Here is a 27,743-nt window from a genome sequence, read left to right as displayed (position 1 = left end):
AGGCGCAAAGCTACACAGAGAAACCCTGTCTCGAAAAACAAAAACAAACAAACAAACAAAAAACACAAAAAAACAAAAAAACAAAAAACAAAAAAACAAACCACAACAAAAAACCAACAATATAGTAGTGCAATTTCAGTTATGAAGCAGCAATGAGAATAACTTTGTGGTTGGGGTCACCACAACATCAGGAACTGTATGAAAGGGTCTCAGCATCAGGAAGGTTGAGAACCATTGTCCCACCGGGAGGGAGGAGGCAGTACTTGCCTTTGAGGAGACAGCCCCAGACAGAACAGTTTCGGCATCTTCGCGCAGGCGCACCGAGCCTTCCTGCACACCATTACCCATCCCAGACGTGCTGGACAGTGGGCGACTCAATCCTGAGGAACAAGAAAGGCTGGGTAAGATGAGCTGGACTTGGAGGGATGGTGACTGTCCAACCAAGGGTAGCTTGGCTGTTGCCTTCTGAAGCTGACCAGGTCAGCGCCATGGCCGTTCCCTTACTGGACTCTCGGTTCTCCATTCCTAAGACGGAGAAGATGCCCTTGCTCTTGACTTTAGTCAGATTCTGAGGCCACTGTGCCCTGGGTTGAGGGCTTCGTCGTAACAAACATCTTTCTTTTCTGTCTCTTGCATGTGACCGTCACAGTCTGTTTTTCTGAACTAGTGCTAGCAGATCAGAGAGGGTAAGAGGCTGGCTGAGGCCACACAGCAGGGAGTGAGAGGTAGGGCACTTCTGAACATCACCAGCATGGCAGGGAATGGAGTTCAGGGCCCTCTGTGGCCAGAGCACTGAGCACGAGCACCAGCACCAGCCCAGGGTGGTCTTCCAGCATGAGTCTAGACCCAAGGGTTCTCTTCGACACCAGCTGCCTGTTGTCTGCAGAAAGAAGTTGTGTAAAGGAAGGCCTTGCTCCCTGCACTCTTCCCTGAACCTAGCCCAGCTGCAGCCACCTGTGTTCAGGCCCCCACCTTCTCAGGACCTCAGGGTGGGGGGGAGCAGGGATGGAGGAATGATAGAGATGCCACTGTGCACCATTGTTCTTTGAGGTCTCAGTCTTCATGGTTTTGCACGATCTAATCACCAGACTTGGTGGTGCAGGACTGTCACCCTACCATTTGGGAGCTGAGGCAGGAGGACCTGAGTCCAAGGCCAGTGAGCTTAAGGTCAGCCTGGCAACAGTAAAAAGTAAAGGAGAGGTGGGGGTGTGGCTCCGTGGGAGAACACTGGCCTGGAACTCATCAATGAGGGGCTGGGGGCGTGGTCAGGGTAGAGCCCCGCCTAGAATCCCCAGTTAGGGGCTGGGGGCGTGGCTCAGGGAGGAGCCCTACCTAGAACCCCCAATGAGGGGCTGGGGTGTGGGTCAGGGGTGGAGCCCCGTCTAGAATCCCAGTGAGGGGCTGGGGGCGTGGCTCAGGGGTGGAGCCCTGTCTAGATACTCCCCCCACTCCCCACCCCTCATAAGGGGCATGGCTCAGCAGTAGAGCTCTTTCTGGCCTGTAGAAGGTGCTCGTTTTCTAACCCCAATAACTTAAGAGAAAGAAGGAAGGGAAGAAAGAAAACAAAAACAACAACTGAGCTTGGGACAGGAAACATAAATGTGAGCTTGCAAGCAGTATTCTGAGGTACTCAGAGAGGGGAATCCCAGGATAGGAAACAGGATTTTCCTATTTCTACCCCTGACCACGCCCCCAGCCCCTCACTGGGGATTCTAGGCGGGGCTCCACCCTGACCACACCCCCAGCCCCTCACTGGGATTCTAGGCGGGGCTCCACCCTGACCACGCCCCCAGCCCCTCACTGGGATTCTAGACGGGGCTCCACCCTGACCACGCCCCCAGCCCCTCCCTGGGATTCTAGGCGGGGCTCCACCCTGACCACGCCCCCAGCCCCTCACTGGGATTCTAGGCGGGGCTCCACCCCTGACCACGCCCCCAGCCCCTCATTGGGATTCTAGGCGGGGCTCCACCCTGACCACGCCCCCAGCCCCTCACTGGGATTCTAGGCGGGGCTCCACCCTGACCACGCCCCCAGCCCCTCACTGGGGATTCTAGACAGGGCTCCACCCTGACCACGCCCCCGCCCTCACTGGGATTCTAGGCGGGGCTCCACCCTGACCACGCCCCCAGCCCCTCACTGATGAGTTCCAGGCCAATGTTCTTCCAGCTGGAAGGTGTAAGGAGGGAATCGGGAGTCTCCAGGACTCCACACTGACTTGAGATGAGTAAGATGCTGCCGAGAGGAGAGAACTCTCCTGTACATGGAGCCCTGAACTCCCCAGAACTTACATGATGGAAGGAAAAAACCGACAAGTTGTCCTCTGACCTCCATGTGTGCACTGTGACATATGGGTGTATGTGCTTTCTCTCACACACACAACCTCCATACAAATAAATGTAACAAAAAAAATCTTAAAGCAAGTAAAGGTCCCCAGGAGGATGTGCAGGCTCTGAGCAGACAGGACATTTATCAAATGTGCTTGTGCATATGTGGACTTTGGGGGCCCTGAGGCAGGTTGTGCTCCACTGTGGTGTGACAAGAAGGGTCTTCCCTTCTGCCCTGACTCTCAAAACTCACCTCCCAGCAGAACTGTGAGAAACAGGACATACATGATGAAGGGACAGTGACACATGTGTGTCCTTGCCTAGTGCATAAAATTGTTTGTCCAATAGCACTGCCGGAGGAAAGTGAGTGCTTACATAAAGAGGTCTAGAGCCCAGGCGTGACTGTGCACGCCTCTCACTGCAATGCTTAGGAGGAGTTCAAGGTCAGCCTGCAAAACACGAGACTTCGTTTAAAAAAAAAAAGAAGGAAGGAAGGACTAGCCTGTCCTGGTGCACACACCTTTAATCCCAGCACTTGGGAGGCAGAGGCAGGTGGATCTCTGAGTTGAGGCCATTCTGGTCTACAGAGCAGTTCCAGCAGGCAGCCAGGACTACAAAAAAAGGAAAAAAAGAAAAAAAAGCGTTGGGGATTTAGCTCAGCTCAAGGCCCTGGGCTCGATCCTCAGCTAAAAACAACAAAGGAAGGAGTTTAGGAGTTAGGAGTATACCTCTGTAGTCGAGCTTTTCATGTGTAAGGCCCTGGGTTCCGTCCCCGGAGGAATGGTAGATTGACATGGATGGAATAAGATATAGGGTCAAAAGGCAAGGAACAGATCAGATGCTGTCTTTGAAACCTGATGAGGTCTCTGAACTCTGAGTCTAGCCCGAGTCCAGATAAGCCCACCACAGAGCTTAACTTGACATAGAAAGTAAGGCTGCTTTATAAGGCCAGGAGTATCCGGGAAACTCAGCCAGTTCTCACCAACTCCAATGGCACGACCAATCACCACCCTGTAGGTCTGTGGTACCTAGTCAGGGCACCTATCTGTTTGCACATCGTGGGGCTCCAGCCCCTCAGGACACCGGCACTTCCTCTCAGCACCCAGACTCATGGGTACCCCAAGAGGAGTGACAACAGCCCAGGAGTTACTTCTGATGCACTCCAGAGGATGAGGCAGGAGGATCATAAGCTCCAGACAAGCCTGTGCTCTACAGTGAGACCTTGTCTCAAAAACAGAAAAAAAACAAAGCAAGTGAAAGGAAGCTATTTCTGTCAATATTTACCCTGAAGATGGCCAGGCCAAAGCTCAGCCCAGCCCAGTGACCCAGGGCTCATTCCAGAACAGCTGACCTGCAAGTTCAGTTGTGTATTCCTCGGAGTCAGTATGGAGCTGAGCCCCTCTCAGGGAGCTGTGCTTTGTACAGAAAGCCATGCTTGGGAACCAGCCAACCACCGTGCAGGGTGGGCTTATATGAGGGGCCAGGGTGGGTGCTGAGGATGAGATGGGGTCCCATGAGGATGAGGAGCTGCTGATCAGTGGACAATGCTTGCTGGGTTCCATGTGCAGCACCTTCACCAAAAAAAAAAAAAAAACAAAAAAAAAAAACCCAAACAAACAAACAAACAAAAACAAAACAAAACCCACTACCGAGGGGCTGGAGAGATGGCTCAGCGGTTAAGAATGCTGGCTGCTCCTGCACAGGGCCCGAGTTCAATTTCCAAGCAGTCACATGTTGGCTCACAAACATCTGTAACTCCAGTTTGAGGGGACTGGACACCTATTTCTGACCTTGGTGGGCACTGCACACATGTGATACATAGACATACATGCAGGAAAAACACCCATACACATACAAATAAAAAATAAAATTACCACAAGAAAGCAATATGCAGGGCTGTAAAGAGACTAAAACTAGCCGGGCGTTGGTGTTGCACACCACTAATCCCAGCACTCGGGAGGCAGAGGCAGGTGGATCTCTGAGTTCGAGGCCAGCCTGGGCTACAGAGTGAGATCCAGGACAGGCGCACAGAGAAACCCTGTCTCGAAAATCAAAAAGAGACTAGAACTAGGGGCCTGGCTGCGTCTCAGTCAGTGAAGTGCTTGCCTAGAAGTCAGGAAGCCATGGTTTCCAATCCCAGCACCACATAACAACAGGTGCCGTGGGACGTACCTGTCACCCCAATACTCAGGAGGCTCAGACATGGGGTTCATCACAGGTTCAAGGACAGCCTAGGCAACAGAATGGGGAACTGCCTCAAATGAATAAATAAGTAAAATAAAAATGAATGGGTGAAATAAAAGCTACAAAACAACGCCAAATGAAGATGGACAGCCCCTGGGCCAGGCCAAGAGAACCATGGGCTGTTTTGGATGTCTATGGCTGCCAAGTGACTGGCCTGCACTTGCAGCACCTTGACACTAGTGCCTTTGGGGTGGCAGGATCACAGCAGGTCACATGCAGAGTGCTAAGGGAGGCACCCTTCTGCAGGGCTTTGTGCTGCTAGGTGGTTTCCTAGGAGACCTTCTTGGCAGAGTGCACACTTATCCTCACCAACCCTTCTCTTCAAACTGGGTCTCGGAGGCCTTTGGTGAAACTCTTCACCCAAGGTTGCCCTTGGCCTCTGTGTGGAGGGGGAGGATGGGGTGATATAAGACACACACATCACAAACATGGCACAGGAGCAGCTACTGTGTGTCACATGCCAGACCTTCCCTTATCTAATCTGTCTGAGCTGAAGATGGCTAGGTCTGCTTTACAGATGTGGAGTTGAGGATCAAACTCTGACAGAGCATCTGCCTAAAATCCCCCAGTGAGGAGCTGGGGGCGTGGCTCAGGGACAGAGCATCTGCCTAAAATTCTCCAATTAAAGGCAGTGGGAGGGGTGGGGTTACACCCTAGGCCTTGTATGGCTGCCCCTTGCTCACTACCCCTCACTGCCAGCAGCCTAAAGTCGACAAAAATCCCCCATCTTCTGTAGGTGAGGAGGCTGTGACCTGTTGATCCACAAAGGTGACCATGACAGTGACTCCAGGTGGTTACTCATGTGTATATGTGGTTGCTCACTCACCCTCTACTGAGGAATCTCCCTTACTTTTTGGAGATGTTCAGCCAAGCCTAGCACAGGACTCCAAAGCTGCAGGAGATCCCTTCCCCAGGGAGCCCAGACCTCAAAGCTGTCCTAAAAAAACATGTGTTCTTTAATTAAGCCTTCACTTATTGCAGAGGAACAGTCACGGGGTGGGGGTGGGGAGGTTGGACATCAATTCCCAAAGTCAGACAACATCACCCTGTCATAGGCAGTGTCTTGAGCAGCTCAGTGCCCTGGAAGCTGGCCCCAGCACTTGGAGAGTCCCTCTCTGAACTCATGTCTGGGGTGGGGACAGAGTCAGTGTCTGAACCACCAGGCTAAGGACTGGTTAACCTGCCCTTGCTGTGGCTGATGCCTCATGCAGCCTAGTAGAAGACGGGATGCGGAAACACACTTGAGGGACAGCAGCCAGGATACCTAGCCTTGGCATGAGGCAACCCCAGCCTTTTACAAGCCTGGAAAAAAACAAACAGGAAAGCACTCTGAGAGAAGCTGAGAGACTAGTCCTGCATGACTTTTAAAGTCTTGGGGCAGGCAATGGTGCTTAGTGGGGAGGTGATTTCCTGGCCGGCGCAATTATGCGGCCTCCATCTCCTGCTCTACCAGACAGCCTGTTGCCCTGCACTGGGAGGCTGGAGGTCAAATCCAAGGCTGAACTCTATACACCAAGACTTTTCTCAGGTAATAATAATCACCCTGGCCTGATTGAGGCCCAAGAACAGACTTGGAAGGCAAAGAAGAGAAGTCAATGAGCCAGCTGGTGCTCTGGAGCGCCTGTCCCCAAACAAAGCTAGGTGGGGTTTGGCTAGAGATGTCAGGTCAGGAGGACACGATGTGGTTCCTGTACACACAGTAGGAATATGGGGCTCTGTAGAATGTGCCTCACCATCTGTGAGGCTCTGCTCCCCAGAGGCAGCCAGTTAGGTGAACAGTGACCCATGGTGACTTGAAAAGCAAACACCAAAATTGTCTGCAAGAGCTGACAGTGTAGGCAGCTTGCTGAACAGGCACCAGGTCAAACACAAAGCATCAGCACCGAGCATGCTCACAGTTTCCGAAACAATATAGTGGGCCAACATTTGCACTCTATCTTGTCGTCTATCTGTCGTCGAGGGAGGACACACTGGGGGTCTAGGCAAACAATGCACCACTGTACAGAAGGGCCTGGAGCTGAGTTTCTGATGGAGGTGGGAGAGGTGGGAACACAATGGGGAAGGACACAGATGACTACACTAGAACCAAGACTCACATATAAACAGCAGAGGGCGCTGTTGTCAACCTGTCACTGCAGCGGCAGGTACCAGGCTTTGTCTGGGGTCCGTTGCTAATCCTTCATGTCCTTCCCCACGGTTGGGCATTACAACCCCATCCTGCCTTTCTGATCTGTGTTGCCTCCTCTCACCAGCTTCTGTTGCTCAAGATGAGACAGCCATGGGGACACTGCCTGTGTGCTCTTTACAGTGCGGGACGTGTCAGCTGTGCTCTCACAGTGAGCCTGGGAAGACACCGTTCAGGGTTTCTCTCAGAGCTCAGGCCTGAGCCTCCTAGTTAAGATAAAGTCAGCTAAGTGTCTCTGGGTAAAGTGGCCATTTTGCCACCTCTGTGCTCTGCTCTCTATGATCATTTTGTTCTCTCTCTCTCATTGTGTGTGTGTGTCCAGATGAAGTGCCAACTATGAAGCAGGGAAAATATTGATCTGTGTGACCCAGATTGGTTTGTAGGAATAGATATGTCTTCTATCCTGTTCTCCTATCTGTTGGTGTTTTCTTTTCTTTTTTTTTTCTTTCTTTTTTTTTTTTTTTGAGACAGGATTCCTCTGTGTAGTCCTAGCTCTGTAGCTCAGGCTGGCCTGGAACTCAGAGATCCACCTGCCTCTGCCTCCTAAGTGCTGGGATTAAAGGTGTGCCACTACCACCCAGCTTTGTTTTTGTTTTTGAGACAGAGTCTCATAGCTGAGGCTGGCTTGAACTCCTGATCCTCCTGCCTCAGCCTCCTAAGTGCTGGATTTCTAGATGTGCACCACCATGCCTGGCTCAAAGCCAATTCTGTTTGTCAGCCTGGGTTTGAACCAAAGCTTCCTGGGTGTTGAGAGACTGCTAAAGCACTGAGCTGCACCCATAGCCCTCTTCTCATTTCCCCTCTTTCAAACAGGGCCTTGTGCTACCCCTCGAGGCTGGCCAAAAACATGTTGTGTGGTTGAAAACAACTGTAAACCTCAGCCTCCTGAGTGCTGGGTGACAGGTATGCACCACCACACCTGGCTCAAACTAACTTCTTTTCAGTACTAGGGATGGAACCCAGGACCTCAAGGGTACCAGCAAACACCCTATCACTGAGCTACCCTGCCCTCTCCCGTTTTATTGCTTTGCTCTGGCCATCGCTCATTGCCACACAAGCAAGGTGGGTGCAGAGTGATGCAGTAACAACTCTCAAGACAGCAAGTGGGGAAGGTCGGGTGAGGAGCACACACGGAGCCTGTGGGAGACGGGGGGGCCATTCTCAGCATCCTTGAGGGTCAGACCTCTGGCTACCTAGGGAGGTACCTGTACCACTGCTCAGGGTGCAGTTGGAGGTCGCAGCCCTAACCTATACCTAGAAGGCACTACTGCTCAGTGACAGGGTTTCCAAGCCTGCAGTGGCTCCTATAGTGACAGCCATCAGAAGCCAATTACCATCTGTCTGCCAATGATAAAGGCTGTTTTCTTTCCTCGTTCATAGAGTTTGGTGTGTCTGGCATGGTGACTGTTGGCTGCTAACCCTGACTGCCTGCCAGCCTTGAAGATAGACAGGAGCTCCTCACTCTATGTTCTGGAGACTATGACTGTCCCCCTGGCTGGGAGCTCTATGCATGTCTCAGTCTCTTAGATCTCAAAAGACCCAGACAACTCTGAATACAGGGCACACCTGCTAACCCAGCACATGGGATCTGAGGTTACAAGGCCAGCCTGGGGGGGATACATGGAAAGTCCCAGGCCAGTTTGGGCAGCTCAGCAAGACTCTGACTCAAAAATGAAAAAGTACATAGAGGAGTGGGGATACATATAGCTTTGTGGGAGATTGCTTCCATCTCCATAACTGAAAAGGAAAGAAAAAAAAGAAAGGCCAGTGAAACGGCTCAGTGGTAGAGACTTGAAGTGGAGCCTCCTGGCCAGAGTTCCATCTCTGGAACTTGCTTAGTGAACCAAGAAAACTGACTCCTGCCAGTGACCTCTGACCCCCACGCCCCACGCTGCAGCACATACACACCCTCCCCAACCACAATAAATAAACAAGTGTACAGAAAGTCACTGTCCTCTGTTCTTGCCGACCCACGCTATTACCAGCGGCCCTTGGATGTGCACTCAAGCCCCTATGCTGGGTCCCCTTTGGTTACTGCTGCTTACCTCCAAAAGCCCAGGTTCTTACCACATGGGGAGCAGTACAGTGCTATGACCTGGCCACTCACAGTTATTTGATGGACAGGTAGGTAAATTACCTGGACACATTGAATTCCACATTTTTATGCTTTGCTCTGCCAGAAAAATTTTCTGCATTCTTTGAAACCCATCCTAAAAATCCTGTCCTTATTGTTCCCAGTATTTCCTGTGCCTTGAGTATTCAAAAAGTGGTTCTCCAGCCGAGCAGAGGTGGCACATACCTTTAATCACAGCACTCAGGAGGATCTCTGAGTTCGAGGCCAGCCTGGTCCACAGAGTTTCAGGACAACCAGGGCTACTCAGAGAAACCCTGTTGTGAACTGCCCCCCAAAAGAAGTGTTTTCCCTACCCATTTTTCCTTGACTCCCACTTAGACTGGGGGTCATTGAAGGCCAGGGCCTAGAAAGGATCCAGATGTGCAAGGACACCTGCTTGGTGTTTTGGCCTTGCCAGTTCTTCCTTGTGCGCATCTCCGCTGCTGCCCAGTGCAGCTCTTCATTATGCTGATGCTTCCCGGAATGGGGACAGATCACAGTGCTGCTGTAACAAGGCAGAGGCTTATGACTCTATATGCCTGTCCCTCCATCTGTCACTCTATTCCTGGGCAAGTGATGTGTGCTGGCTAGTGTGCTCCCTAACAAGGAAGCAGGCAGGGCTGAGACAGATCCCTTGACAACCAATGCTCCAAATGGGCCATGCACCTGCCCAGCCCAGCCCCCCTACCATCTTTCTGTTTATTTGTGAGATGGGTCATACTCTGTAGCCCAGACTGGCCTTGAACTCAGAGATCCTCCTGCCCCTGCCTCCCCAGTGCTGGGAGGCACTGATGATGCCAGAACTCTTTATTTGAGAAAGGGTCTTACATATGGCTTTGAACTCAACTATATAACCAAGGATGACCTTGAACTCCTGATCCTTCTGCCTCCACATCCTGAGTGCTGGGAGGAAGGATACTTTTAGCTGTTCTCTGCCATGTTTAAATGCCGTCTGCTCTAGGGAAAGGCATGAGAGGCAGCAGGTTCTCCTCCCACCATGCTGGGAGCTGGGCACCAGGACTGTTTCCTTCAGGTCAGGATGAGGGAACCACATTCTGCAGAGGAAGATGCAGCGGCCGCAGGATTCCTGACAGCAGGCTAGACTCCTGCTGCTCATTCTGCAGAAAAGAAAGCCACACCTGAGCGAGCTGTGCACTCTGTCATCTGTGCTGTTCTTCTAGTCCCAGGTCCTAAATGATATTGTTACAAATGTGTGCACAGCACTTGCACTGTTTCGGCTTCTAAATGACCTAAGATGACCTATAGTCTCAGGACCTAGAGAGCTTGGTATTTCAGTTACTCAGAAGGGAGGAGGACCAAGGCCAGGGCTGGAGAGACAGCTCCTAGGTTAGGAGCACAGGCTGTCCTTGCAGTCAGGGGTTTGGCTCCCAGCACCCACATGGTGCCTCACAACCCCCTGTAACTGCAGTTCCAGAGATCTGATGTCATGTTCTGACCTCTGCTGGCACCAGGCACATGGGTGGTGTACAAACATATATGTAAGCAAAACATCATCCTCTCCACACACACACAAAGAGCCCACACCAGCCTGGACTACAGTGTGAGACTCTGTATCAAAATTAAAGATAAAAATGGCTGGGGAATATAGCTAAATGGAAGAAAACTTGCCTAGCATGTACAATGTCCTGGGTCCCACCCCCAGAACCACAAAAACAAATGGAGGGCATCTATGGGGGAAGCCAGACATGGCAGCATATACCTATGATCCCAGCATTGGGAAGGCTGAGACAGGGGGACAAGTTCAAGGCTACCCTGGCCTACATGGGGGGAACCTTGTCAGAAAGGAAAGAAGGGAGGGAGGGAGGGAGGGAGGGAGGGGGAAAGTGAGAAGAGGAGGGAAGGAGACAGAGACAGATAGAGAGGTGAGGGACTTAAACACAGGGTTTTAGGAACCAGCACGACATGAGTAGCTCATTATCTGACTGGATTCGCTCTGTGTGTGTGTGTGTGTGTGTGTGTGTGTGTGTGTGTGTGTGTGTGTGTGTGTGTGTGTTGAGACAGGGTATCAAGTAGCCAAGGCTGGCCTCCAGCTAGGTACATAGTAGAGGCTGACCTTAAGTTCCTGACCCTCCTCTCCTGCCTCATCCTCCCAATGTTGGGATGCTAAGTGCTGGGCCACAGGCAGGTAGCACCATGCCCAGCTGTTTTCCACAGTATTTGGAAACAAAGTGGGCCGGCTGAGTGAATCTCTGGCCTCCTCCTGCCTGCCTCCCCCGGTGCTGGAGTCACATGCGTTTGCTGTGTTTCTGTCAGCAGACAGTCACCACACACCTCCTGTATTCACTTCCTGTAGCTGTTGTCACAGATAGCATGACTCAGATGATGGGGACTGCAGAGAAGAGCCCTCTATTTGGTTAGAAGGCCTGGTGGAGGTGTTGACGGGACCAGGCCCCTCTGTCCCAGGCCTGGTGGCTCCCAACAAGCCCTGCAGGTGTTTGGCTTGTGGTCCATCACTCCAGGAGCTCCTTTATATCCTGCTGACCCTCTCCCTGACAGGTGTCTCTATGTCATCTCTTCTCCTCATGAGGATGCCAGGTGTCAGTTTCTGGACATCCCTGGCATCACTTTTGAAACGAGGTCTGAATAATTAGTCCAGGCTGACCTTGAATCCAGGGATCCTCTAGCCTCAGCCTCCCCAGTGCTGGCTTGTGGAACCCCCTGGGCTTGCAGTGAAAGCTTAATAGCCAATAATGAAACAATAAAGCAATGAACTGTAGTAAAAGTTGTGTGGTGTTCTCCTTTGCTCCCTTCACAGAACAAAAGCCCCTGGGATGTGAGCATGCTACAAGACGATCCCAGCAAAAGGCGCCTCAGTAAGAAAACAGATGTCCAACAGGTACATTTAAAAATAGCACAATGACCCAGGGGGCTCAACAGGGGACAGCATTCTATTTCTCCAGCCTGTTACATGTTACTTATTTTATATATTTTCTTTTCACACCACACACTACTTCTCTTTCCATCCATCCATCTATCTACTTACCTATGTATTCTACCTATCTATTTGCTTTTGAGACTGGGTCTTTTAAATTTTTCCAAGACAGGATTTCTCTGTGTAGCCCTGGCTGTCCTGCAACTTGCTCTGTAGACAGAGATCCACCTGCTTCCTGAGTGCTGGGATTAAAGCTCTTCCTTTCTTTCTTTCTTTCTTTCTTTCTTTCTTTCTTTCTTTCTTTCTCTCTCTCTCTCTCTCTCTCTCTCTCTCTCTCTCTCTCTCTCTCTTTCTCTTTCTTTCTTTTTCTTTTTTAGGCAGGATCTTACTATGTAGCCCAGGCCAGCCTGGAATGCTCTATTCTCCTGCCACAGCATTCTAAAATTACAGGCATGCATCACTACTGTCAGAGAATCTTACTTTTCAGGCATTTAATACTTAACATTAAAAATGCATTTCTGATGGGGTTGGGGGTTTAGCTCAGTGGTAGAGCATTTGCCTAGCAAGCGCAAGGCCCTGGGTTCGGTCCTCAGCTCTGAAAAAAAAAATGCATTTCTGGGGCTGGAGAGCTGGCTCAGTGTTTAAGAGCACTGTGTGCTCATTAGGAGGACCCAGGTTCAGTTTCCAGCGCCCACATGGTGCTCACAAACATCTGTAACTCCAGTTCCAGGAGATCTGACTCCCTCTTCTGGCCTCTGCTGGCACTGGGCATGCATGTGGTACATAGACATACATGCAGGCAAAGAACTCATACACATAAAATAAAAATATCTTTAAAAAACCTTCCAACTGCATTTCTGACTCTGGGAGATGGCTTGGTGGGTCCTTGCTGTAAAAGCAAGAGGACAGGAGTTCTAGGTACGTGAGAGGGCTCATCGGATGAAGGGAGCTTGCTGCCAATCCTGATCCTGAGTTCACCTCAGGGCCCACATGGTAGAAAGAACCAACTTCCACAAGTCCTCTGATCTCCATCAACACCTGCTCCTTGTCACATGCACCCCACTCACACTTCTACCCCCTCCTCCACAAACAAATAAATGAATGTAATTTACAACTTCTCAAACAGGACCTGAGTTCAAATCCCAAGCACCCACATGAAAATCCAGGCATGGACTTGTATGTATATTAACTCTAAATGTTAATATACACACAAAAATACAGGAAATACACATGCAAAAACAGGATAATCCCAGGAGCTTGCTCGTCACCTAACTAGCCTAGTCAAAATGGCCCGCTTCGGGTTCAGTGGGAGATCCTGTCTCAAGGGAATAGGGTGGAGCATAATGGAAGAAGACATCCAACATCTGCAGACACCTGGACATCCATCACCACTACACAGCTGCATTTGTGAACACAGCTCTGGTGATGGCTCAGCAGAGAAAAAGCTTGCTGCACAAGTCTGAGACCCCCGAGAAGCTGCCACACAACACTGAGGACCCTTTGGAGTCAGGTGTGGTATTAAGTGTGCATCTGTAATCCCAGAAGTGAAATGGGAGGTGCAGTAAACAGAATCCCTAGAAATCACAAGCCGGTCAACCTGGGCTACACAGCTGAGAACAATGAACCCTGTCTGAGGAGGACACCCAAGGCTGTCCTCTGATCTCCAGGCATACGCCATGACGTGTACACATGCACTCACGTACAGAAAAGATAAAGAAAAAATAAGTAAACAAAATGCATGTTTTTGTGTGGTACTGAGAATGGAACCATGACTTCCTAGGGTCAGGCGGGTCCCTACATCTGTGCCATGCCCCTAGCCAAAAGTGAAATGGTTATTTTGCTCTTTGTTCTTTTTTTCCAACATGATTTTTTATTAATTATTTGGGAATCTCATATCATGCACCTCAATTACACTCACCTCCCATTCCTCCCAGGCCCACCCTCTCATCCTTGCATTTTCCCCACCAAAAAAATAAAAAATAAAAATAGCTCCCGCTGGGAGGTGGTGGCACATGCCTTTAATCCCAGCACTTGGGAGGCAGAGGCAGGCAGGCGGATCTCTGAGTTCGAGTCCAACCTGGGCTACAGAGTGAGTTCCAGGAGAGGCGCAAAGCTACACAGGGAAACCCTGTCTCAAAAAACAAAACAGAACAAAACAAAACAAAAAACAAACAAACAAACAAAAAGCTCCCAAGAGCTGGAGAGATAGCTCACTAGTTAAGAACACTGGCTGTCTAGGGGCACTCACCAACCTAAGATAGAGCGCCTGTGTGGCCTGGGCAGGTGTCTCCATGACAGGTAAGGTGACCTGCTGACATCCCACGCAACCTAAGTCAGAAGCTCACTTTTTTAGTAAAAAGGGGGACCTATAGGGCCCTGGTAACTGTTGCATTGCTTGCTGACCTTGACCTTGATGCCCTCCCTATGCTAATTCCCTGCCCGGTTCCACCCTCCTGAATGCTTAAGGGAAGTTCCTTGATCCTCCGGGGTTCTCCCATTGTGCTGTAAGCCTGTATTTAAGGCCTCCTCCCTCCTTCAATAAATGGCATTCGGCATTCTGCTGAGGCAAATGACCATAAATAAATAAATAAATAAATAAATAAATAAATAAATAAAAAAACAAAAAAAGAACACTGGCTGCTCTTCGAGAGGACCTGTGTTCAATTCTCAGCACCTAGATGGCAGCTCACAACTGTAATTCCAATCACCCATGCCAAAACACCAATGCACATAAAATAAAAATAAATAAATTTAAAAAATATCCCCACAAACCAAAAACATACCAAGTCTATTTTGTGGCTCAGACTGGTATTGAATCCACAGTCATCCTCCTGCTTTAGCCCGAGTGCCGGTACTACAGGCCTGAATCACCACACCTGAGTACAAAGTGAATTTTTACACCTAATGCATTTGTTTATTCATTTTTTAAAGGTTTATTTATTTTTATTTTATGTACATGAGGCCTGCAGGTGTGTCCGTGTGCCCATATATGTGCAGTGCCTGCATCAGGCTGGAGAAAGCAATGGACTCACCTGGAACTGCTGGCAATCTAACTCTGGTCTTCTGGAAATGCTGTCAGTGCCCTTAACTCCCTTATCTGTTTACTTTTGAGACAGTCTCACTGTGTTGCCATGGCTAGCCTAGAACTCTCTGTACAGACCAGGCTGGCCTCAAACTCACGAGTGTTGGGATTGAAGGTGTGTGCTGCCATGTCCAGCTTATTGATTTATTTTTGAGACAACCTGAGACAAGGTCTCATATAGCTCAGGCTGAAATGGACCTTAATGCCTGATTCCTCCTGCCTCTACCTACCCAGTTCTGGGATAACAGCTATGCACTACCTAACACACCTGACCAGAGACACATTTTTAAAAAGAACCTCCCTTTTTAATATTTATTTTCATCTTTTAAAAATGTATATACGTGCATGTGTCCAGGTACCTGAGGAGGCCAGAAGACAGCAGACTCTTTGGAATTGGAGTCACAGATGGCTGTGAGTTTCCATTCAAGTACTCAGTCCTCTGCAAGAACTGCCAGGTCTCTTAACTACCTAGCCAGGCATTTTTAAAAAAAATATTTATTTGCTGGGCGGTAGGTAGTGGCGCACGTCTGTAATCTCAGTACTCGGGAGGCAGAGGCAGAGGCAGGTGGATCTCTGTGAGTTCAAAGCCAGCCAGGTCTACAAAGCGAGTTCCAGGACAGCCTCCAAAGCTACAGAGAAACCTTGTCTTGAAAAACCAAAAAAAAAAAAAAAAAAAAAATTTATTTATTATGTATACCATGTTCTGCCTTCATGACAGAAGAGGGCACCAAATCTCATTTCAGATGGTTGTGAGCCACCATATGGTTGCTGGGAATTGAACCCAGACCTATGGGAGAGCAGCCAGTGCTCTTAACCTCTGAGCCATCTCTCCAGCCTGCAAATGGCATTTTTTAAAATGTCATTTATAGCCAGGCGTGGTGGAGCACATCTTTAATCCTAGCACTTGGGAGGCAGAGGCAGAGGCAGAAGCAGACAAATTTCTTAGAGTTTGAGGTCAGCCTGGACAACAGTGCAAGTTCCAGGACAGCCAGGGCTGTTACACAGAAAAACAGTCTCAAAAACAAAACAAAATAAAACAAAAACAATTCCATTTATTTCGGGAGAGGGCATGTGGAGGTCAGAAGACAACTTGTGGCACCACATGAGTCCTGGGAATGAAACTTAGGTCACCAGGTTTCGCTGCAGGTGCCTGCATCCTCTGAGACACTTCACCAGCTTCAAAGAAATAAATATTCTGTAGATGGCATGGTGGTGCACACCTTTAATCCAGCACTTAGGAGGCAGAGGCAGGAGGATCTCTTGAACTCTATGCCTAGGGCAGCTAGGGTTATGTAGAGAAACCCTGTTTCACAAATGATAGGTAGATAGGTAGGTAGATAGATAGGTAGATAGTTAGACAGACAGACAAACAGACAACAAATGGGTCTGGAAGCATAGCTCTCTGGTAAAACACTTGCCTAGCTGCCATGGACCCTTGGTCTTCATTTCAACACAAAAACAACAGGTGACTAAGTCTTCCTGTGTGTGTGAGTGTGTGTGTATGGGTATGTGCAAGAGTATGTAGACATTGTGTATGTGTGTCTGTGTGCATACATGCATGCACTTATGTATGTGTGTTCTTTTTCTTTCTTTAAAGATTTATTTGTTTGTTTATTTATTTATTTATTATGTATACAGTGTTCTGTTTGCATGTATGTCTGCACACCAAAAGAGGGCGCCAGATCTCGTTACAGATGGTTGTGAGCCACCATGTGGGTGCTGGGAGTTGAATTCAGGACTTCTGGAAGAGCAGCCAGTGCTCTTAACCTCTGAGCCATCTCTCCAGCCCAGTATGTGTGTTCTTATCTTATGTATCAAGGTGCCTCCCTGGAATGGTATTCTTTTTTTTTTTTTTGAGCTAAGGATTGAACCCAGGGCCTTGCTCTTGCTAGGCAAGCGCTCTACCACTGAGCTAAATCCCCAACCCCAATGACATTTTCTTTCTTCCTTCCTTTCTTTCTTTCTTTCTTTCTTTTTTTTTTTTTTAAGATTTATTTATTAGTTCTGCCTACAGGCCAGAAGAGAGCACCAGATCTCATTACAGGTGGTTGTGAGCCACATGTGGCTGCTGGGAATTGAACTCAGGACCTCAGGAAGAGCAGCCAGTGCTCTTAACAGCTGAGCCATCTCTCCAGCCCTGGAATGGTACTCTTAATAGCTGAGACAGTTCTCTAGCCCAGTGGGAGGTTCCATATCAAATCTTCACATTACAATTCATAACAGTAGCAAAATTACATTTATGAAGTAGCAATGAAATGATTTTATGTTTGGGGGTCACTACAACATGAGGAACTGTACTAAAGGGTCCCAGCATTAGTAAGGTTGAAAGCCACTGCACTAACCTTATTTCTCTTATTGGCTTAGGGCCTGACATGTCAAGCTAGGCTTACAGGCCAGCAAGCCCCAGGGACTTACTGGTCTCCACCTTCCTGCCCTGGATTCCATACTTTTCTCAGAGAGGTTCTAGGACTCATGTTTGTACAACAAGCACTGGTCAGACATCTCCCCTGCCTCACAACTGTTTTTCTTGGGGTGCCTTATCCTAAAATATCAAGATCCAAGTTTGGGTGCCACTCATGATCAGAGGTTTCATCCTCTGTGTTAATCTTGAACACCCACTCCATGATAGCAGGTCTCATTTGGTCTCCTCTCCAAGATTTTCCCTAGTGCTTTGCAGAGAGGGGACTGGGATACATCCTGATCTTTCACCTCACTGTAGAGGAGGATCAGAGAAGTTCCTTGTGAGGCCTGCTTCCTGAGCCAGGACATCTAGAGGAGTAGATAGATCAAAGGCTCTCCTGCACCACTGCTAACCTGCCACAGGGGCAGGCCTCAGCTCTTAAAGCAATGCTGTTTGAGCTGGCTACTGGAGGAAGCAGGCCTCCCACCTTCTCCCCAAGAGAACAATAGTCAGTTAGTAGTCCCCTTGGCCTGGCCCCAGCAGCTGCACCTCAACATGAAGAAAGGGGGCACTCTGAGGGGCTGCACAGGGGGAGTCGGGTGCTGACCCACCCATGTTCATTCCCTACTGAACCTTGTGCAAGCAAGAGCCTGTGCAGACCCTACAGTCTGCTATAATCTTGCTATTTAGTAACTGGTTTTGCTTTGCTTGATACAGAGTCTCAAGTAACCCAAGTAGCTTTTGAACTTGCTGTGTAGCTTAAGATGACCTTTAACTCCTATACTCCTGTCTCCACCTCCTAAATGCTGATGTGGTGGCTATTAGCAGAAAATAAACACTTCTGTTTTTTGGTTGTTTGGTTTTGTTGAAACAAGATCTTCCTAGTCTAAGATGGCCTCAATATTGTCTCAGCTTCCTTTATGCTGGGATTACAGGCCTTCACCACTATACTCAGGTGGTTATAATTACTATTCTATTTGTGTTTTGTTCTGACAGGGTCTATCTAAGTATCTCACTCTGGCCTTGAACTCACTACCCTTCAGCCTCCCTGGAACTAGGATCACAATACTGATTTATTAGAAACAGAGTTTCACTATGTAGCCCTGGCTATTCTGAAACTCACTCTGTAGACCAGGCTGGCCTCAAACTCACAAAGATCCACCTGCCTCTGCCTTCCAAGGGCTAGAATTAAGTACACCTTTGCTAACATGTACTAATTTTTAACTACATATATCTCTTACATTATCAACATTTAATTTTATATACAAATTCTATAAATGTATGTATAAAAGGATAAACTGGTCAGTGCTGGTGCACGTCTTTAGTCCCAGCACTTGAGAGGCAGAGGCAGGTGGATCTCTGTGAGTTTGAGGCCAGCCTGGTCTACAGAGTGAGTTCCAGGACAGGCTCCAAAGCTACAGAGAGAAACCCTGGGGGGGGGGGGAGAATGTGCACATAGAGGCTGAGCAGATGACTGCAGGTAAGAGCTCTTGTTGCAGGCAAGCATGAAGACCCAAGTTCAAATCCCCAGCACCCATGTAAAAAGCCAGGCATGGTTGCCGGAGAAAATCCAGACATCCTCTTCTGGCCTCTGTGTGTTCATGGACACCTGCACAAATATGCGCACATCTCACATATGCCACACTCATACACAAAAAGAACAGCTGTATATACACATACGCATATATACATGGGACATATAAACACAACCTTATATACAAGTATATACAACACACACATATTCTTATTATATTTTTTTTGCAAGGCTGGGGGGTGAAACCCAAGGCCTTGAAAATACTAAGGAAGAATTTTACTACTGAGTTGTACCCCACGACCTTGCTTGAAATCCAATGGGAAGTCCCAAAAGCTACAGTTTCCACAGGAGAAGCTGAAGGTGACATGACCAGGAGGAACATTCTGGCACCATCCTCAGTGAAGGGAAAGACCACTGGAAGTGACAGCGTAGGGCCGGCCTTATAGGAAATAGACCTTTAATGATTTACCACCATCCTCCTTCTATGCTGCTCACATGTAAAACAGACTCAGGAGAACTACAAAACTTCCAGAAAAATCCTTCTCCCCCAATCCAGGCCCCCACCTTTTCACTAGAAGCTTTAAGCAGTTGAAACACTATCCCTCTCAACTCGGAGAAGTATTTCCTTACAGTTGAACAGTCAAAGAGCTTGGGCAGGTCACGGAGAGGTCCTGGTCTGGCCACAACCAACAGCACCCCAGACATTCAATACCTCACCCACCCACCCGCCCCCCACACCCCACACCCACCAAGGCCTGGAGATACATGCTCAGGCAGCCACCTAGGGGCTGTGCCTTCCAGCTAAGCATTTCCGGATCTAACCAGTCACGACTTGGGAGAAATGCCTGGGAATGGGGTAGAATATGGTAGGGGTTCCCCTCCTTCACCAGTTCCAGAGAGATAAACACAAGCAACCAGCCACTGACAGTAAGTTGGCTCAAAGTGTAGGTTCAGGGCTCAAGGGGGCCAGAAAGAGCCTGCAGCAGCATTCTGGGGCTTCAGATCTGTGGCGGGTGAAACGGGGATCACTGTGGGTATCAGGCTGATAGCATTACTCTAAGGCCAGAAACGACTCGAAAGCTGTGAAGCTCTGGATCTTTTGTTTATTTGTTGTGGGTCTTCTGAGACAGGGTCTCTGCATAGCACAGACTGGACATGAACTCCCAATCCCCCTGCTTTCACGGCCAAATGCTGAGCTGACAAGTGTACCACCACCTGGCTTATGTGGTGATGGAACCCAGGGCTTCAAACTAGCGCTCTACCAACCCAGGTCCAGTCCATGTTGTTTGCTCATTTGTGTGCTCCCCCACCCTCCCAGGCTGGCTCTGTGTGGAAACTCCTGATCCTTCTACCTCTACCTGTCCAGTGCTGGGATGATAGATAATATAATAATATTATATTGAGAGAGAGAGACAGAGACAGAGAGACAGACAGAGAGAGAGAGAGAGAGAGAGAGAGAGAGAGACAGAGAGAGACAGAGAGAGAGACAGAGACAGAGAGAGAGAGAGACAGAGAGACAGAGACAAAGACAGAGAGACAGAGAGACAGAGGGGGAGAGAGAGAGACAGAGAGAGAGAGAGAGAGGGCACCACAGAGCCCATGTAGACTTCAGAGGACAACTTTTGGAAGTCAGTTCTCTCCTTTCTGGATCCTGGGGACAGAACTTGCTGAGCCATCTCACCTGCCCTCAAGCACACTTCATAAGAGTTCAACAACGGCCTGGGCTACAGAGCAAGACCTTGACCCCGAAAATAATCAATCAATAAATACAACCAAAGGAAAAAGTAGAACTAAATAAAAAAAGCACTGTTAAAACAATACGAGGCCAGGTGTACTGGCGCACGCCTATAATCCCAGCACTCAGCGGGCAGAGGCAGGGAGATCTCTGCGTTCAAGACCAGTTGGCTCTACAGTGAAACCCTGCCTCCAAAAGCAAACCACCGACACATAGTTATCTAAAACTACAAGGGAACAGTTAGGTGGGCTTTGCTTTGGGAGTGAAGCGATAGTTGAGCAACGGGGACCGGGAAAGGCACGCAGGTGCACGTGTGCAGCAGAGGGCAGCCGCGGCCGGGTGGCACCCGAAGCTTCCCCCCGGTTCCGAGGAAGATCGGCGAGGGGATGGGTCACCGAGGCCCGGTGTGAGGTGCGTGAGCTGCCGCCTCGGCCTCCGTGGGCTGTCCCCCGCAGGGCAGCTCCGTGTGAGCTCAGGGTTCGGCCTGGCCGAGGGGACCCCGAGGACACGCGACAGCGTGTGAGGGATCTGTCACCTCTCCGCGCTCGCGACACTGCTGTCATAACGAAACGCCCCGTGCCGCGCTTCTTCCCGGCCCGGGCCTCGTGGACCCCGCCACCCCGCGTCGCCCCGCGGCGTCTGCGCTCCCGGGGTCGCGCTCACCTGCCCGGACGCGTCGCCGCCGCCGCCGCCGCCGCCTCAGCCGCCGCAGCCCCGCCTCGAGCTCCCCGAAGCTCGCGGCCCGGGCGGGGCCCAGGCCATGCCGCCATTGGCCAGGTTCTGACCAATCACCGCCGGAGACGGCGAGACTTGGGAAGCATGGCGCGGACGGACACTCTTTCTGACCAATCGCTGATGGAGGGGGCGAGGCTACGTGAGGGGTGGCTCGGGTTCTCGGAGCGGTCCGCACCGGGTGCGAGGCAGGGAAGCCGGGCAAGGAGAATTGGAACCCGCAGAAAACCGGCGGAGCTCTCGACCAATTGCCTAGGGGCATAGGCGGAGCTACGTGGAGAGGCCGCTCTTGTTCTCTGACAGTTCGGGGGACAGAAGCAAGGATTGGAGTCTGCAGAAAACGGGCAGCGCCTTTGCCCAATAACGGAAGGGGAGAGGGGCCAGAGGCGCGCGAGGATAGAAGCCTAGCAGCAAACGGGCAGCGCTCTCGGCCAATCTTTGAAGAGCAAGGTCCGGACTGGAGTAGGCTCGGGTGCCCGGCGAGGGCACGGCTGGACGAGCGGAGGGTGTAGCCCGGAGGGCGACGAGGATTGGATTCTAAAGACGTGCACGTGCCGTGACCAATGGCAGCCGCCGTGGGCGGTGCACCCTCCTGGCGACAGGGCGCGCCAGGTGCAGACCGGAGCGCTCTGCTCTGCCCGCCTTGGCCTCCCGTACCCGGCGCGGGCTCCTCGGGTTCCGGCACAGCGCAGAAGCTCACTCCTCCTTGAACTTAGACCTTGACAGTTGAAGGACGTTTGGTTGTTTCTCAGCCCCTCCCTCCCCTCCTGCCCTCCTGCAGATGACACAAAGGGCAGAAACTCCAGATCACTCCGCCTCCCTCTGCAATTCAAACGTGAAATTCAAAAGTGGAATCCTGCTGACGCTATCTGGCTGACTTTCTGAAAGTGACGTCTCTGGGTCCAAGCTTTATCTTTCACAAGCTCCTAAGACATCCATCCCTATGGGACCTGTCTCTGCTAAGCCTTAAGTGAACTAACTGAACAATAAACTCGACCACGGGTCAAAGAGAACACAGAAACTAACACAGAGAGGTCAAGCTCTTTGCCTGAGGTTACACAGCACTTTAGCTGTTCAATTTGTATGTGAAGCTCTGAGCTCCTCGAAAAGGGAGTAAGGCAATGGGGAACAGAGCGATCTGAGCTACTCTGCTCAAGCCTTGGGCAGAACAATCCTGAAGCTCAACCCCGTCCCTCACCACCCTGTATAACAACAAGGAAGCCATCAAGATGGCTCAGTGCGTAAATAACCCCACAGATACAAGGAGAAAGACCACGGACCCAAATCATGGCCAAATTAAAGCAATTAACTATAGGAAGCTTCGTGTGTGTGTGTGTGTGTGTGTGTGTGTGTGTGTGTGCGCGCGCGTGCGCGCCTCAAAAATTTAATCATAAACAGGAATGAGCCTAGTTGTTTTTACTATCTGATGACTTTAAGCACAAGATGGAAGCAGGCTGTTTCTTCATAAAGGCACTGGCCTGCCCACCAGGCCTAACGACCTGAATTTAATATCCTGACCCACATGGTGGAAACAGAGAACAGACTCTCAAAGGTTGTCTTTTGACCTCCACACACCTGTGCCATGGCAGAGAAACATAGGCAGGCTTTGAAGTCGCTCACAGCTGAGGGACATACACCATCCTATGCTCCCTGTCCTATCTACAATCCTATTCTGTTTTCTGACTTCTCAGGGAACATCTTCCTTCCTTCCTTCCTTCCTTCCTTCCTTCCTTCCTTCCTTCCTTCTTCCCTCCCTCCCTCTCTCTCTCCAGAGTTGTTTCTGTGTAGCGCAGGCTGTCCTGGAACTCACTCTGTAGACCAGGATGGCTTTGAACTCACAGAGATCCACCTGCCTCTGCCTCCTGATTAAAGGCATGTGCCACCACTGCCCAGCTACAGAAATGAACTCTTATTTCCCATAGATTTGGGCAGGGCCAGTGGAGATCAAGTTCAGCACCGGAAGAAGTTAGGCAGGGCTAGGCTTAATATTAAGGACTCAGGTTTCAGAGCTGTGTAAAGTCCCCTAATCTGCATTTCCAAATTCGAATAAGCAGACTCACATTGCAGAAGCTACCATCTGCCTGCCATTGTGGGGCTTCCCACGGTTTCCTTCACTGCAGCCTTCGGGCAGGAATGAAGATCTTCTGAAGAGACACCCCTGGGGCGGAGAGATGGCTCAGAGCTTAAGAGCACTCTGCTCTTGCAGAGGACCTGGACTCGGATCCCAGCACCGGCATGGCACCTCACAACTAACTGCCTGTAACTCCAGTTCCAGGGGATCTGATGCCCTCCTCTGGACTCCACAGACATGTGCACACACAAAGTGCACATAAATTCATGTGGGCAAACACACATATATACACATGAGGGAGGCACCTATGCTCCTCTCTTGTCTATCAGAATATTTAAACAAGGGACCCAAAAACATTAGAGTTTCCCCAGGATTCTCATGCTGCAAGAAGGAGAAGGCTGAAGCCCTCGTGCAGCCAAAGCTGGAACCTGACTTGCCACTAGCAAGGACTCCACATAGTTCCGACTTCCTGTCAGACCACCTTGGGGTGGAAGGCAGTTGAGACAGACATTGGTCAATGACAGGCAAAGGACTATTGCCTGAACAGGACCACTGAGCTATGCATACCTCTCACCTTCTATTTAAACGAGAACCTTGAGCTTGTGAGAAGATAGCTCAACCAGTAAAGGGGCCTGCCTCAACGGCAACCTGAGTTCAGTTCCCAGGCACCACACAGTGAAGGAGAGAACTGACTCTGGAAAGTTGTCCTCTGACCTCCACACATGAGCTGTCATGAGAGATGCGCACTCACAGCAAATTAAATAAATACATAAATGTAGTTAAAATTAATCCTGAACCTTGTATCAGGGTCGGCAAACCTCTTCATTTGCCCCTCTTTGCAGTGTGGCCATTCACTACTGTTTGTGAGTGTGTGCACTGCTGTGCAGGAAGCCAGTGTCTTGCTGCACACTGGCTGCACACTTGCTCTCTGCCTTTCCCTGAACCTGGATCTCCAGACTCTGCTGACCGTCAGCAAGGCCCAGACATCCTCCTGTTTCTGCCCACCTGGCCCAGCCTTGGGGTAACAAGCATGTGTGGCCATGCCTAACTGTTTTATGTGGGTGCTGGGAATGGAGATTCCAAACCTTGTGCTTGCATAGCAGAGCAAGCCATCTCTTAGCCACTAACCCATCAGTCTCAGTACCACAGGCGTTGATGTAACACTGTGTTACTATGTAGCTCTGGCTGGCCTGGAGCTCACCATGTAGACCAGGTTTGCCAGAAATCCAGAGACTCCCATGCCTCTGCCTCCTCAGTGCTGAGATTTAAAGGCATGTGTCATCATGCCATGCCTCCCATGTTTAATTGTTGATACAGAGTCTCATGTAGCCTACACTGTGCTCAGACTTGTTTTGTAGTCAAGGATGACCTTGAACTCCTGATTGTCCTGCCTCGACCTCCTGGGATGAGTGCTGGGATGTCAAGTGTATGCTACCATACCTGGGGCACTCAGGCAACAGAGCTCCAGCCCAAGACCTACTTGGGTGTTTAACTGAACCACTGAGGATGACTGATGCCTCAGCCTGACTTATTAGGGCCAGCAGAGTTCAGGCTCCAACCCTAACAGCTCCAGCAACAATAGGGTTAGATGGCCACACAAAGAGGGTGGTGTCCCCATCTAAAGAATAAGAGCCTTACTGTGGTCTTACCAGGCTTGGAGAAGAGAGGGAGGGAATGAGGGAGGGAGGCAAGCTCCTGGAAGGCCTCATGGCTCCCTACCGACAATGCCAACTGAGGCAAGGGTCAGGCAGTGGTCCAACACTGAGCTGCCTCTGCCAATGGTGCCAGAAGCACTGGCTGGGCCTGGATTTGGCAGCAGCCGCAGCTGACACTCCATTGTGGCCCCACAGTGGAGAGTACTTGGCAGGATCTCAGCCTCTCTGCTCGGCCCCAGGCAAGACACTGTCTACTCCCTGTTTCCTCTCCCTCTGGGAGTCCCAGGGTATGCCTTCAGTCAAGTGAGGGCCCAGGGTCACCTGCCCAAGATTAGGGAGGGCAAGGTTAGTTAAAGGAGAGGGATGGGACATGAGACGGACCTAAGGCCTCAATGAGACGAAATGGGTGCAACTCTATGTATGTCTCATCTGGGAAATGGGGTCATGGTCCTAGAGACAGAGATTTGCAAACAACGAAAAGGCATTAACAGCAGAGCATGATGGGGAATTCTTGGGATCCTAGTACTGGGGAGGCAGAGGCAGGACGGTCAGTAGTTCAAGGCCATTCTTTGCTATGTGAGAGACTTTGTCTCAAAAAAAAGGCTAAGTAGTTGAAGGCACTTATAGGTTTCTCAAAGGACCCAGCGCCCACATCAGGTGGCTCACACTCGACTGTATCTCCAGCTACAGAGGATCTGATGCCTTTGGCCTCCACAGGTATTTGCACACACATGTACTTACTTATACATATGCACATAATTAAAAATAATAAAAATCCTACTTTAAAAATCAAAACAAAGCCGGTGGTGGCGCACGCCTTTAATCCCAGTACTCAGGAGGCAGAGGCAGGCGGATCTCTGTGAGTTCGAGTGTAGTTAGAGTTTTCCTGTCTGGCCCATAGTCAGGACAAATCTCTCTCACCCGCCAGGCCCATAGAAGCTCAGACCCAACCAAGTAAACACACAGAAACTTATATTGTTTACAAACTGTATGGCCGTGGCAGGCTTCTTGTTATCTGCTTCTTCTATCTTAAATTAACCCATTTCTGTTAGTCTATAAGTTGCCACGTGGCTTGTGGCTTACCAGTACCTTACATCTTTCTTGTCATGGCAGGGCTGGCAGTGTCTCTCTACCCAGCCTTCCACTTCCCACAATTCTCCCCCTCCTTGTCCCACCTACCCTATCCTTCCTGCCCGGCTACTGGCCAATCAGCACTTTATTTATTTTAACCAATCAGAGCAACACATTTGACATACAGAACATCCCACAGCATTTCGAGGCCAGCCGGGGCTACCAAGTGAGTCCCAGGAAAAAGGTGCAAAGCTACACAGAGAAACCCTGTCTCGAAAAACCAAAAAAAGAAAAAAAAATCAAAACAAAAACAACTGGGCATGATGGTACACACATTTAATCCAGCACTTGGGAGGCAGAGGCAAGTGGATCTCTTTGAATTTGGGTTATCCTGATCAACATAGCAAGTCCCAGGCCAGCTAGGGCTACGTGGTGAGCCTCTGCCTCAACATACAAAGCAATAAAACCTCACAAATTGGCAGTGTTGTTCTGATCCCTGGACCCCAGGTGGATCCCTTGCTGCAGGCATCCTGAACACAGCCAAGGTGACTTTGAATCCAGACTGAGATAGAGGTGATTTCACTCATTCTGAGTCCCAGGAACACACAGCAGTAGAAGGCAGGCCAGACACACACACAAACAGGCTCTGAGTCTCTCTCAGCCCATTTCTCCAGCGTTATTTCAAAGGACACCAAGTACTAAGGAGCAGAAGGGGCATCCTCTGAGGAGTCACTGGGGCAGGGGAGGCCTGAGGTGGCCCAGTGCAGATGGGAACAATGAGATGAGGAGGGATGTCTTCAGCACTTACTGAGGCCCCGCCAGGCCTGAAGTTACTCAGTTCCTGGCTCCACTCGAGGGTGAGTGTCCCATGGAGCTGGCTGCCCAAAGGATGCTGGAGCTGAGGGTGGATTCCTGCCTTCCACTGAGCTGAATGTGTGAGGCTGAGGGGTCCTTAGGGGCCAGGACCCACCCACAAGGAGTGCACAGACAGTTGGAGAGACATGTGTGAAGTTACAAGCAAGGCGACCTCTGCTCTGCTCCTCAGAGCTGACCAATTGCGCTGACCAATTGCCTGTAACTCCAGCTCCATGCGATTCAACGCCCACTTCTGGCCTCCATGCCTCCTGATACACATACATGTAAGCATTAAAACAATCACAAAACAACAACAAAAGAAGGCTGGGGTGCATGGAAAATAAGCAAGAAACTGTGAGGGAAATGGTGGGAAGTGGGGTGGTCTGTGGGGTGCAAATTGCCTTTGAATGGAGAACAAAGGGAAGTCTGGGGTAGACTGGGAGTGTGACGCGGGATGAGAATCACAGGGCCAGTCTTTGGGTATCCCTGGTTTGAAGTTTGCCCATGGTCACACACACATCACTGACCCTGACACCAAGTCACCCAGTCTAGGCAATAGGAGACAACGAAGACCCTTCACCTACATCCTGGCAGGTCCCGAATGTGGAGAAGGGCGGGGTGACCTGGTCCAAAGTTCATGTCTGTCTTTGAGCTGGCAGGGCCTCTCCCTGTCCAGTGGGGGAGGCTTGGACATTTGGGTGGCTGAGCTGGGATAACCCTGCTCCCCAACACATAAAGCAGCTAGCAGCAACAGCTGGTTTCCATGGAAACCATAGCCTTCTGGGAAAGGCACACCAGGTCCAGAGCTATGAGAGGGGGAAGGGAAGCCTATGGATTATGGGTATGAG

General features: G+C 50.2%; 1 protein-coding gene across 1 annotated transcript in view; it reads right to left on the bottom strand.

Annotated features, from left to right (window-relative positions):
• Window positions 1-21,312, bottom strand: part of Slc25a42 (solute carrier family 25 member 42) — a 30,852-nt gene extending 9,540 nt beyond the window's left edge. Inside the window, exons 1-2 of the mRNA XM_036166548.1 lie at window positions 21,175-21,312; window positions 268-380 (exon numbers count right to left, since the gene is read on the bottom strand). Of these exons, the coding sequence (XP_036022441.1) occupies window positions 268-348 (81 nt within the window). The 5' untranslated portion in view covers window positions 349-380; window positions 21,175-21,312. The remainder of the gene's footprint in view (window positions 1-267; window positions 381-21,174) is intronic.
• Between the last annotated feature and the right edge of the window lie 6,431 nt (window positions 21,313-27,743).

Source organism: Onychomys torridus, chromosome 17 (genome assembly GCF_903995425.1).
Source record: "Onychomys torridus chromosome 17, mOncTor1.1, whole genome shotgun sequence".
In the NCBI taxonomy this organism is placed as follows: Eukaryota; Metazoa; Chordata; class Mammalia; order Rodentia; family Cricetidae; genus Onychomys; species Onychomys torridus.
This window is presented reverse-complemented; position numbering and strand designations above follow the sequence as displayed.